Source organism: Xyrauchen texanus, chromosome 4, assembly GCF_025860055.1.
Source record: "Xyrauchen texanus isolate HMW12.3.18 chromosome 4, RBS_HiC_50CHRs, whole genome shotgun sequence".
NCBI lineage: Eukaryota > Metazoa > Chordata > Actinopteri > Cypriniformes > Catostomidae > Xyrauchen > Xyrauchen texanus.
Genome location: NC_068279.1, coordinates 49,299,991 through 49,313,856, shown reverse-complemented (window position 1 = coordinate 49,313,856; position 13,866 = coordinate 49,299,991). Strand labels below are relative to the sequence as shown.

The 13,866-nt window shown below is 37.7% G+C and overlaps 1 protein-coding gene across 1 annotated transcript in view; it reads left to right on the top strand.

Moving 5' to 3' along the window:
- LOC127634949 (ankyrin-1-like) overlaps window positions 1-13,866 on the top strand; it is a 191,680-nt gene that overhangs the window by 124,125 nt on the left and 53,689 nt on the right. Inside the window, exons 26-30 of the mRNA XM_052114737.1 lie at window positions 34-149; window positions 283-507; window positions 581-735; window positions 5,181-5,392; window positions 7,642-7,846. Coding sequence (XP_051970697.1) covers window positions 34-149; window positions 283-507; window positions 581-735; window positions 5,181-5,392; window positions 7,642-7,846 — 913 coding nt within the window. The remainder of the gene's footprint in view (window positions 1-33; window positions 150-282; window positions 508-580; window positions 736-5,180; window positions 5,393-7,641; window positions 7,847-13,866) is intronic.

The window sequence follows — 13,866 nt, the reverse complement described above, 5'->3', positions numbered from 1 at the left end:
TATCCAGGTAACACTTTTTTTACTCCTGCATAGCAGCACACTCCACTCCCTTTGCCCAAGGAGTATGATGAGGATTCCCTGATCCCCAGCAGTCCGGCCACAGAGACATCAGACAATGTCAGTCCAGTCGCGAGCCCCATCCACACTGGGTTAGTTTTGCCCCCTCCTCAAACATTATTGAGATCTGATGCGATAAGATGTTTGTAAGTAAAAAAATATTTCTGTTACATTATAAATAAATTCAGTTCTTATGAAAAGATCTTTGTCCTTTTGATCCTTCAGTTTCCTGGTGAGTTTCATGGTGGATGCTCGCGGTGGCTCCATGCGAGGGAGTAGACATAACGGCCTGCGCGTCATCATACCTCCACGCACCTGTGCTGCACCTACACGCATCACCTGCCGCCTGGTGAAGCCTCAAAAACTTGCGACACCACCTCCTCTGGTCGAGGGCGAGGGGCTCGCCAGCCGTATCATCTCGCTTGGTCCAGCCAGCATGCAGTTCTTAGGGTAAGGAAACACATACTAGAAAACAACATTTTGCAAATATTGAAAATATCCACAACTCATTTTGTTCCTAAAGGCCTGTGATTGTGGAGATTCCCCATTTTGCTGCGCTTGGTCGGGGAGATCGTGAGCTTGTAGTCTTGAGGAGTGAGAACGGCTCAGTCTGGAAGGAACATCGGAATCGTTATGGTGACGAGGTCCTGGAGACCATTCTCAATGGCATGGATGAAGGTACGGCAACTAATTGGTGCTGTAATTTGTGGTGATTTGTGGTGAAATGACTTCGTATAAAGCAGGTTAAAAGTTAGTATTAAAACATAACATTAATAATAGATGCTAACACTGTCACTGATAGTTACCATACAAGATTCTATCTTACCTGTGCAATCGGGGAAATTCGTATGGAGCCCCTCGTCCCCTCACAGGGAGGGATTGCATTCAATAATAATAATAATAATAATACATTTTATTTGTAATGCGCCTTTCTCAGACTCAAAGCGCTACAGCATGTACAGAACAAAATAATCAAACATGTGAATACAAATATGCATAGAAGTATAAAAAAAAAAAATATATATATATATAATAAATAAAAAAATAAATAATTATAATACAATTATAAATTGAAAACTTGACTAAAAAGATGTGTTTTAAGAAGTTTCTTAAAACAATCCACAGAAGCAGCATCCCTAATAGATGAGAGTAGTGTGTTCCATAACTTAGGCGCGTTATAGGAAAAGGCCCTTCCCCCCATGGTTTTTAATTTACGAGGCTGACACAGAGAGAGAGAGCCAGCAGAGCGGAGAGAGCGAGCGGGAATGGATGGAGTAACCAAATCACAGACGCTTTATAGGTTAAAATCAGAATTTTATAATCAGTACGTGGCTGAACTGGAAGCCAATGCAGTTGCTGGAGCACGGGTGTAATGTGATGGCGTGAGGATGTATGAGTCAAAACACGTGCGGCAGATTTCTGTATATATTGCAACGTCCTAATAGAATTTGCTGGTAAACCCGCAAAAAGAGAGTTACAATAATCAAGCCTTGATGTAATGAAGGCATGGATAAGCCTCTCTGCATCAGGCCTAGAGAGAAATGGTCTAATACGTGCAATGCTCCTCAGATGGAAAAAAGCAACCTTTGTTATGTTTTTAAAATGTGAATTAAAAGTTAGCTGGGCATCAAAAATCACGCCCAAGTTACGCACCTGGCCAGAAGGGGACAATTGGGTATTGTCTACTGAAATTTTTAAATCCTTACATTTATTGACATTAATTGGAGTACCAATTAACAAGATTTCAGTTTTGGAGCAGTTTAGTTTTAGAAAGTTGAGTGTCATCCACGCTTTAATTTCCAGCAAACAGTCAGAAAGTTTTGAAGAGGAAGAATTAAGATCAGGCTGAGAGCTGATATAAATCTGGGTGTCATCCGCGTAACAGTGAAAGCTCAGGCCATACATCCGAATGATCTGCCCAAGAGGCAGCATATAAACACTAAATAAAACAGGACCCAAAACTGACCCCTGAGGGACACCGTGACACAGAGGCACAGTCAGAGATCTGTTAGAACCCAGGTAGACAAATTGAGAACGATCTGAGAGGTAAGATTTAAACCAATATAACACAGTTCCAGACAGACCGGTCCACATATGCAATCTTTCCAATAATATGCTGTGACATATGGTATCGGATGCAGCCTTAAGGTCTAACAAAACCAAAATGCCACAAGCCCCAGAGTCGGCTATAACGAGGAGGTCATTCAGGATCCTGACTAGAGCAGTCTCTGTACTGTGTCCAGATCTAAACCCGGATTGAAAATTTTCTAGTAGGCTATTCATAGAGAGATGAGTATGGAGTTGGCCAACAACCACACGATCAAGCACTTTTGCCAGGAAAGGTAAATTAGAGATGGGTTGATAATTTGACCTATCGGCGATATCACTCCCAGGCTTTTTAAGAACTGGGGTAACTGCAGCCTATTTTAGAGCAGAAGAGACATTCCCTGTATTGAGTGAAGCATTTACAATAGCAGTGATGTGGGGCACAATGACAGGCAGACAGTTTTTCAAAACAGTCGTAGGTAGTGGTAGTAGAATTCATTGACCAAACAAGTTTAGAAATAACAGTACTACAGTACTGAAACTTGAAAAAGAAAGAGCAGAGAGATTAGGAGAATGCACCTCAACAAACTCAGAAGCATCCTCATAGGCAATGGCGTTATAAATATTCTCAATCTTAGATGAAAAATAATTGAGAAATGCATTACACTGCTCAGTGGTAGGACAGTTTAAGTTACTGGGAGATTTAATTAGATTATTAACTGTTCTAAACAGAACTCTGGGATTTGAGATGTTACTACTAATAATAGTAGAATAATATTCCGCTTTTGCAGCTTTGAGAGCTTTATGATACTCAATCTGATGCTGATCAAACATTGATCTATGAACTGTTAGGCCAGATTTTCTATATTTCCGTTCCAGCTGCCGGCCTATCAATAGCAATAATTTGTGTTTCCTTATGAAAATAAACCATGAGTTTACTACAGTAACCATAGTTGACCTCTGAAAAAATTACCATGGTTTAACCACAACAACTATAGTACAACTATGGTGTTTATTCGGGATGTCCTGATATCGGTGTCCGATACTGCGTTCATGTACTTGTCCTCGTAAAAATGCTGCGAGACCAAACACCGATACTGTCTGACGTACAAAAGCCATTGCGTAAACATTTAGCACTCAAATTAAAATCATGTTATATCCTAGTTTGATTATTAAACAACAAAGGCTGTGATGTAATGAAATATACACACTGCACCTGCTGCATGCTTCAAAGTGAATGTGTGAAGCCAGACGCTCATACACTAAAAGCATCACAATATGAGCATCACGCTCTGCATGTAGGAGTCGAGATGACAGAGAACAAAGCTCGCATTCACTCTACTCTTTTTTATTTCAATTAAATTGCAGCCTTTTGTGGTTTAATAATCACACTGAGACATGTAGCAACCTTCTTTTCTGGAGGTCGTCAAAACATACAACCTGAAAGGGCTTTACTCAGTTTTCTGCCAAAATAACTTTTTGTTTTTTGTTATTGTTGTTTTTTGGCAGAATGAATATGATGTGTACTTCCATATTTTTTGTTAGTATTAATACAACAGCTTTCCCACAAATATTATGGTTAAAATATGGTTACTATGTGTGAAAATCCCAGGAGAGTAGCAGTTACAGAAATACTCAAAACAGCCCGTCTGGCACCAACAATCATGCCACAATCCAAATCACTGAGATATATTTTTTCCCCATTCTGATGGTTGATATGAACATTAACTGAAGCTCCTGACCCGTATCTGCATGATTTTATACACTGCTGCCACATAATTGGCTGATTAGATAATTGCATGGATGATTATATGTAATGAATAATTGATGACGGACCGTTGAAATCTTGAAAAATTATGCACACCTTAGTGGTACGCGGCCACGACTCATCTTGGGTGTACATTATTTTTTAATAATTCAACGGACCGTCGTCAATTATTCCACTTATACCACACCTTAAGACATCGTTCAGTGTTTTATCTCAAGACACTTTCAGTTTTTTTGTCCCAAAAATGCTCTTGTGAGAGGAACTACTTTCTTCCGCCATAGATTCAGTGTCTAGCTTTATACAGCTCAAGCCTTTGTTACTAGTCCCACAACATCACTTTAGAATTAGTAATTGAGGATGCGCTGGTTTCTAGCATTGAAGTAACAGTGCATGTGAGAGAGAGAGGGAGTGCAAGTGCTTTTCAACTGAAATTGTTATCAATGTTGCATATTATAATTTTTTTTTTGTCATTCTTAACCAATTTATTTTAACCAATTTTTTGTTTACGATGTGAGTGTGGATGAGACGAGAGCGAAAGAGAGAGAGGGAGAGGAAGTGCAAGGGTGCTTTTCAATCGAATTTGAAATAAATTTAGGATATTATAGACATTTTTTGTCATTCTTATCTGATGTACTTAAACAATGTCTTTGTTTTAATTGGTTATTTTGTTGTGGTAGCCTGTATGGCTCTATGAAATATCTGAAAACATTTGGTGAAGTGATATGGAACTGTTATGCGGTCAAGACCTGGAAATACTTCATAACTGTGTGTTTACTGAAAAATAATTGCACACCTTAGAGCATCCATCAACCAATTAGAATCAAGCATTCAATAGACCTGTGTATAATGTATATATATATATACATTATACACACCACACACACACACACACACACACACACACACAACTTATAAACACTATTGATATTTTTTTGTACAATCCACAGCAGTGGTACAAACTCATTTTAGATTATTGTACTATAACGCTCTTCCTCAGTAAACTAGGAAGACAAATATTATTTCTGACAGCTAAATTAATAATATATAGTGTGATAATTAGATATAGTGTGTAAAATTGTCAAATGTTTTTTAAGTGGTACAATTGTCTCCACAAAAAAAGTATTTTTCAATACAAATATTTTTATGGGAATGTTACTCTTTACACATATATGATTATTATACCAAAAGAAGATGATAAAGTGTTAGACTTTCCTTCAGTTTCTCGTCTGCTTGTTCCAGTAAAGAGTGGCAGTTTTGGTTTAGTTTGTTGTTAACTAGTTTCTTTTCCTGTGTTGATTTTGATTCTAAGATCTTGAGAGCCAGGAGGAACTCGGGAAGAAGAGGATCAGACGTATCATCTCCACTGACTTCCCTCTTTACTTTGCCGTGGTGTCCCGCATCCAGCAGGAGAATGACCTGATTGGCCCAGAGGGGAGTTTTCTCACTAGCAAGCTAGTGCCCATGGTCCAGGCCAGCTTTCCTGAGATGGCCGTCACCAAGCGGGTTCGTCTCGGACTGCAGGTGAGATGGGAGGATGAGGATGAGGATGATGAAGAGGTGATTGAAAATGGTGGAAGCTTATCGCCAACATAGTTACATAATGCATTCGGCAGATTTTAGGTTTTTGTGATGTTTTTCCTGTTTGGTCATGAGATATACTTCCATCAAATTGAAATGAAATATGAATGGTGCTTATCTGATTCAATCTTGTTCCTGTGGAATGTGGATGAATGTAATTTTGTAAGTGGTTTCCTGAATGAGATTGAAAATTGTAATGATGACGTGTTGTTTGGCATGATATCTGTCTATTTCTTTCTTTGATCAAACTCAAACAGAAAACCAGGTATTGGCAGTTTTGCTGAACTGCTGTAGATGTCAATATTAAATTAATATCATGATCGGGATATATGAGTAATTATAATATCATGAGCATTTTTTTTCTCAATTCAATCATCAATTTAATGCTACTTTTACGATACTTAAATTGAAACAGTTTTATTGTATTGCAGATATACAGTTTTACTGTTTGATACAGTGCACAGAAGCATAACATATGCAACCCAGATGTAATGTTTGCTTGAATGCATCGGTGTCTTGGAAGGTTTTGTTAAACGAGTTGTAAGTTATAAGGATATTAAAAGACATGAGTGCAAGTTAAAACTTAATGGCAATTTGGAGTTGAAATGTAGTGTTTCTTTGGATGATGGGCATTTTTTTCTATTTTCTTAAAAATGTCTGAAGCACCTTATAAAAACATATTTTTAGCAGATTAACATATTGTAAAATATAAGTACTGTAATAAAAAATAGATTATATTAGTTTTTAAAAACTAGCTAACTCACAAAATCTTTTAAATCTTTTAGATTTAAATACAATTTTATATTTTATTATTGTTTTGTTTTTGTATTAAATGATCATGCAGGTCTCATTAATGCATGTGATTACTTTTGCAGTGCAAGTGTAACCACCAACTCATACCAAAGCTGATTTATTTCTTGTTTTTAACCCATTATTTGTTTAATCATTTATTTCAGATGTTAATTTTATTATTGCTCTATCTTCATTTTAATTTGTTTATTTTTTGTGAAAATGACCTAATCCTTTATCCTAAATCCATTGACACTCTTGATCAGTTCTCATTGTGCTGAATTATATACATTTTAACAAACAGTGGAACTCAGTATCAGTCATTTACCCTATATTTTAAGATTGAATTAACCATAAAAGGTGACATATTTGAAAATTATTTGTTTTATTAGTAATGTTTACCTTTAATTATTGGATATCACTGTAATATAATTCTTGGAAGATTTCCCTCAGAAAGTTCAGTTTCTAGTTGGATGACATTTGCAGACTGACACTGACCAAAACAGTTCCACAGATTCACAAGAAAACTTGAATCAGAACTTCGGGCAACTATGGAACAAGGTGTACGATGACATTTGCATACAAGTTTCCCTTAATGGTTTACATTACAGGCAATTGATATGGTAATTGTGTCCTCATTTGGATTTTTGCAAAAGGCTTTAATAGTGGAAAAACATGACACAATTGTTCCTGTAAAATATTATTATTATTATTATTATTATTATTGCTGTTGTCATAGAACATTTTACTAAGAATCCATTACAATGTGTGAACTGGTCAAGAATTGGAATACTTCAAATTCAATGTGCTAGCCTTCTGTCACATTAACGCTTAGGAATCAGTGACACGTCATACCTGACCTTTTTTGCCTTGTATATAAATAACATCATGATTAAGATGAGTTGCACACTCAAATATCTTCAAAAGCTTTATAATTATACAGGGTTACATTGTTACAGCTTTGTGTTTAATTTCTATTGGAAGCGATGAATTTCAAATCAGCTTTGGTTTAATAATGTTTGTAACACTTTTTCTATGAATAAAAACCACTGATTGACAAGCTAAATGGTGTCTCGCCACTCTCTATTTTGCATAAAATTTTGCAATGATTTGAAATTTATTGAGATCTTTTCTGTCTTTTTGCTGCCACATTCCATTTTTCTTGATTTCTTTCATTTATTTCACATTCTCATTTTCCTCTTTTAATTTTTCATGAATGGATCTTCATTTTATCCATCCATTCATGCATACATATAACATTGCTCACACTACCAAATATATTTCTTCATGTTTGACCCTCATTCCATATTCTTCTCTTTCATGTTACCCCACCCCCCTATGTTTTCCTGTGCTCTGTACCACTCTGTTATGGTTCCTCCTCCACCTCCATCCCTGACACTCAGGCCCAGCCAGTCCCTGATGAACTGGTGGCCAAGCTCTTGGGGAACCAGGCCACTTTCAGTCCTGTGGTGACCGTAGAGCCTCGCCGACGCAAGTTCCACCGCCCCATTGGCCTGAGGATGCCTCTGCCTCCATCCTGGAGGAAGAGTCCAAGGGATGCTGGCGAGGGTGACACCACCAGCCTCCGCCTGCTGTGCAGTGTCATTGGTATGGCCAAATATTTACTGAGCCATATTAATTTATGTAAATAATGGAAATGGAAATTAACTGAAAGATTAAATAAATAAATAAAAACTGGCATGCCTGTAGGTTTTGAGGCAAGTTCCAGTATGTGCAAGTGTACTGCACTTGCTGGGGTCCCAAAACTTTTTGCTGCAAGGGCCAGGTCACTCTGTTATGTTTTCAAGGGGGATCAGAGTGAGTATACAGTATTTTTTGTCAAAAGAGTTTATTCTTCTGCTTTTATGACATGGTACATTTATATGTACAAATAAAAGTACAATTACTTAAAAAAAAAAAAATCATTACTCAAGTAGAAGAGTACTAACATAAATAATTACTTGAGTAAGAGTAAGAAAGTATCCAATTAAAAGAGTACTCAAGTAATGAGTAGCTTGTTACTTTCACAAATGACATAAGAGACGTTTACTCCCCTATATTTCATTACATAATACACATTGAACATTTATTACAAAATTATTATTAATGGAAAATCTGTTGTCATCATTCACAATCATGTTGTTCCAAACCCAAATTACTTTCTTTCTTCCATGCAACACAATGAGATATTAGACATAATGTTTGCCGAATATTTTGAAAGTGAATGCTGAATGAGTCTGTCAGTCCCTAACATTCTGTTTAACATATTTTGTGTTCCACGTAATACAAAGCGACAGACTGGTTTGGAACAACTTGAGGGTAGGGAAATTATGACAGAATATTAAATTAAGGCTGAGCTATCACTTTAAAGAGATAGTTTACCCAAAAACGAAAATTCTCTCATCATTTACTCACCCTCATGCCATCCCAGATGTGGATGACTTCCTTTCATCTGCAGAAAACAAATTAAGATTTTTAAAAGAATATTTTTGCTCTGTAGGCCAAAATTGTGATGTTCCACAAAGCACATAAAGAGATCTTCAGACCAAAAAACACAGTTCCACTGTTCTACTTTCCATCTAAGATGAGACAGAGCCAAGAGAAGTCGGCAGTGCTTCTGGACGGTGTTGATGTATGGCTTCTGCTTTGCATAGTAAAGTCTTAACTTGCATCTGTGGATGCAGCGGCGAGTGGTGTTGACTAAGAAAGGTTTACTAAAGTTCTCTCAAGCCCATGTTCATCATATCATTAGAGATGAATGCTGTTTTTTAAAACAGTGACATCTGAGGGACAAAAGATCACATGCATTCAGAAATGTTTTTGTCTTGCCCTTTATGTACCGAGATTTGACCAGATTCCTTGAATCTTTTAACTATATTGTGCACTGTAGAGGGTGATATGCCCAAAGTCCTTCCAGTTTGTCTCTGGGGAACATTGTTCTCAAAGTGCTGGATTATTTGCATCTGTTGGACTGTTGGACTAGCCTGTTTTTGGAGGCTCCCTATATACTATGACATGATTGCCTCATCTGTTTATCATCTCCTGTTTCACATCGCCTTGTTATTTCAACTCGTCAAATTGTTATTAGTCTTTTTTTATTCATTTTTTTTATTCCCTTTTTCTCCCAATTTGGAATGCCCAATTCCAACTACTTACTAGGTCCTCATGGTGGCATGGTTACTCGCCTCAATCCAGGAGGCAGAGGTCAAGTCTCAGTTGCCTCCACTTCTGAGACCATCAATCCACGCATCTTATCGTGGGGCTTACTATGCATGACACCGCATAGACTCACAGCATGTGGAGGCTCATGCTATTCTCTGCAATCCACACACAACTTACCACGTGCCCCATTGAGAGAAAGAACCACTTTATCATGACCACAAGGAGGTTACCCCATGTGACTCTACCCTCCCTAGCAAATGGGCCAATTTGGTTGCTTAGGAGACCTAGCTGGAGTCACTCAGCACGCCCTGGACTCGAAATTGCAACTCCTGGGTGGTAGTCAGCATCAATATTCGCTGAGCTACCCAGGCCCCCCTTTTATTAGTTGTAAATTGCCCCTGTCTAAACTTTTTTGGAGCATGTTGCAGTCATCTGATTTGAAATTACTGTACATTAAAAAAAAAACTAAAAAAAAAAACTATGAAATTCACAAGGATTTACACATTTAAAAATCACTCCTTTTTGTTTTTATTAGCATTTTTCATACTGTCCAAACTTTTTTGGAATTGGGGTTATATATTTATTTATTTATTTATTTTTGTTATCGCTTACACTAACTGCTTCATTCAGAAATACACTACATGTTTTCACTGTGTTGAACTGAAGCAGTTGTGGGCTTTTGAACCACCTGTCTTGTTGTGTATGCAAAATGCCTGCATAAAAGTGGTGGCAAGATTTAAAAAAAAAATTTAAATGTTAAACCACCTGATAATGTCAGACACCCCCACCTCATAAAATGTAACCAAATGGAACCATTATTGATACACATTTATTGACAAACAGTTATATAATTGTTATATTAAAAAGGTTGCGGTGGCTGACCTTGGTGCCCCCTCAAAAAAAAGTGTGTGGATGTGGAGGAGAGCAAATAAGAGAGAGAGGGAGCACCAGAGTGCTTTCCACAGAAATGTAAATAAACTTAGAAGATTATTGAAAATTATTGTCAAATTATTTAGCAAATTGATATGGAACTGTTATTTAGTCAAGACCTGAAACTACTTCATAACTGTGCGTTTACTGGAAAATAACTGCACACCTTAGAACATCTGTCAGCCAATCAGAATCAAGCATACAACAGACCTGTGGTATATATATATATATATATATATATATATATATATATATATATATATATACACACACACACACACACACACACACACACATATATATATATATATATATACACACACACACACACACACACATACACACACACACATATATATATATATATATATATATATATATATAAATATACACACATATACAGGGTTGGGGAGTAATGGAATACATGCAACGGGATTACGTATTTAAAATACAAAATATAAGTAACTGTATTCCACTACAGTTACAAATGAAATCATTGGTAATTAAAATACAGTTACATTAAAAAAAATATTTAAATACTGAAGAGATTACTTTGCATTATATTGTAATTTCTTTAATTTAATATTTAGTCGTTTCAGATGGAAAACATTTCTACGTATATATGATGCGATCCAAAGTTCATTTGAACAGCGGTGAAACACTTTCTTATGATGTGTTACATTCATACGAGCAGACAGAAAAGTACGTTTGAATTAAGTCTGGAGCAGAAGAAATAGAAATAAACCTTGTTTAAATTGTCAGTTTCAAGCTAAGCTAAAATGCTATTTCTAGCCATTTTACATGTACGTTACCAACCACGATCATAATTTTTAACAAGAAAATTCATGTTGGATAATAATTTCTTATTTTCTAGTAAGACCTTTGATATTAGGGCAAAAATATTATTCTTGATAACAATTGTTGTATTGTTTTCTGGTAAAAATATCAAAAAATCCTTAAAACAAGATAAATCTTGTTTTAGAAACAATACTGCATAAGATATTTACATTTTTCAGAGAAAGTATTTTTAACATGTGTATTTTGTCTTACTGTACATTTTTTATTTGTCAAAACAAGTGGAAAAATCTAACAGTGCAGAAGTAATCCAAAGTATTTAGAATACATTACCTTGAGTAATCGAATGGAATACATTACAAATTACATTTTACAATATGTATTCTGTAATCTGTAGTGTAATACTTTTCAAAAGTAACCGTCCCAACCCTATATATATATATATATATATATATATATATATATATATATATATATATATATATATCAAATCAAATCAAATCACTTTATTGTCACACAACCATATGCACAAGTGGGTGAAAGTCTTGTGTGCAGTTCCGAGCAACATAGCAGTCATGTGACGAGACATATACCACATGTACCAGTTTACAATAAACAACATATTTACACACCACAATTTACATATCTAATGTACACTTAATTACACAACACAATAATAATATACAATGTACAGTAAACTATACACACAATGTATAATACACATACACATAATATAGAATGCACATACAATAAAAAAGTATATAGAGTGTAGAAAAAATATACAGTAGGTTGTATTGTAAAGAGAATATAATTTATGACAGTCCAGTGTGAGATAATAAGATTAATAAAGTGCAGTGCTGATGTATATTGATCATGAGAAATCAAGAGTTCAAAAGTCTGATTGCTTTGGGAAAGAACCTATCATGTAGTCGGCTGGTGCGGGTCCTGATGCTGCGATACCACCAGCCTGATGGTAGCAGTGAGAGCATCCCATGGCTCGGGTGGCTGGAGTCTCTGATAATCCTCCAAGCTTTTTTCACACACCGCCTGGTATATATGTCCTGGAGGGAGGGACCACCCTTTGCAGGGCTTTGCGGTTGTGAGCGGTGCTATTGGCAGTAATGCCGTACCAGGCAGTGATGCAGCCAGTCAGGATTCTCTCTAATGTTGTGTAGAACCGTATGAGGATGTGGTGGTTCATTCCAAACGTCCTCAGCCGCCTCAGGAAGAAGAGGCGCTGGTGAGCCTTCTTCACAATGGCCTCGGTGTCAACAGACTATGTGAGTTCCTCAGTGAAAAGGACACCGAGGCACTTGAAGCTGCTGACTCTCTCCACCGGTGCTCCATTAATGATGATGGGGCTGTGTTCTCTGTCTTTCCTGCACTGGTCCTTGCGGCTTTATGGATGTTCAACTGTCGGAAGGATCGGGTTACATCCACAACAGAGACGGAGAGTGAACCAACCTCTGTAGCGTCCACCGCGTGTTCTCTCCGCGAGGGCAGTGTTATTTCCCTCGAAATGAGCATAAAATGTATTTAGCTTGTCCGGGAGAGAGGCAGCGGTGTTTACGGTGGAGTTTTTATTCCCTTTGTAGTCCGTGAAGATGTTAATTCCCTGCCACATGCTTCTAGAGTCAGTGGTGTTGAACTATCCTTCAATCTTGTGCCTGTACTGACGTTTGGCTGCTCTAATAGTTTTACGGAGAGCATAACTGGCTTGTTTATGGTCCTCCGCATTCGCGGAATTAAAAGCGTCATTAAATGCCGCGCAAACATCACTGTTAACCCATAGTTTCTGGTTGGGGTAGATCCATATTGTTTTGGTCGTAACAACGCCCTCTACGCACTTCCTGATGAAACACGTTACGCTATAAGCATAAGCCTTGATGTCATCATCAGAGGCTTAACGGAACATCTCCCAGTCCACGTGATCAAAACAGTCTTGTAGTGCAGAGTCTGATTGGTCCGACCAGCACTGGATCATTCTGAGGGTGGGTGCTTCCTGTTTCAGTTTCTGCCTGTAAGCAGGTAGAAGCAGAATGGAAGAGTGGTCTGAATTGCCAAATGGTGGGCAGGGGAGGGATTTGTAGCCATCCCGGAGAGGAGAATAGCAATGGTCCAGTACCCGTTGTCATGTATTACCCTGTTGTGTTTCACCTTTTGTCCGTTATTTAATTCCATAGTCTCCTTGTTAGCGTTCGTGTTCACTGTCATTGTTCTCACCTGTGTCTTGTTTGTAATTATCCTGCCTCGTGTGCATATTAACCCTGTTTGCCTTCCACTCTCTGTCGTTTGTTGAATGTTGATGTTCGCTCCCATGCCCGTGTTTCCAGTGTTCCAGCGTTTTTGTGTTTTGCTTTCATTTTACCCATCGTGGTTGTTTTGTTTGCTCCTGTTGTGTCTGTTCATCAATAAACCCGCATTTGGATCCTCAACCTTTGTCTGCCTCCGTCCTCATTCGTAACAGAACAAACGACCAACAAACATGGATCCAGCGGTTCTAAAAGCGAACTGTCAGCTGCTTAGCCTCATGCAGGTAAACCGTCCGGTGGAAGACCACATCCGCGATTTTCTCGCGATTGCGGGTGCCACCGACTTCCCTGATTCCTCCCTGGTCGTATTCTTCCGGGCTAACCTGAACAGTGCGCTCAAGGAGCGGTTGCCACCGGCAACGCACGGCTGGACGTGCCGCGCGTTCGTGGAGGAGACCCTACTGGCCTGCGGTTCTTCTTTCACCGTGG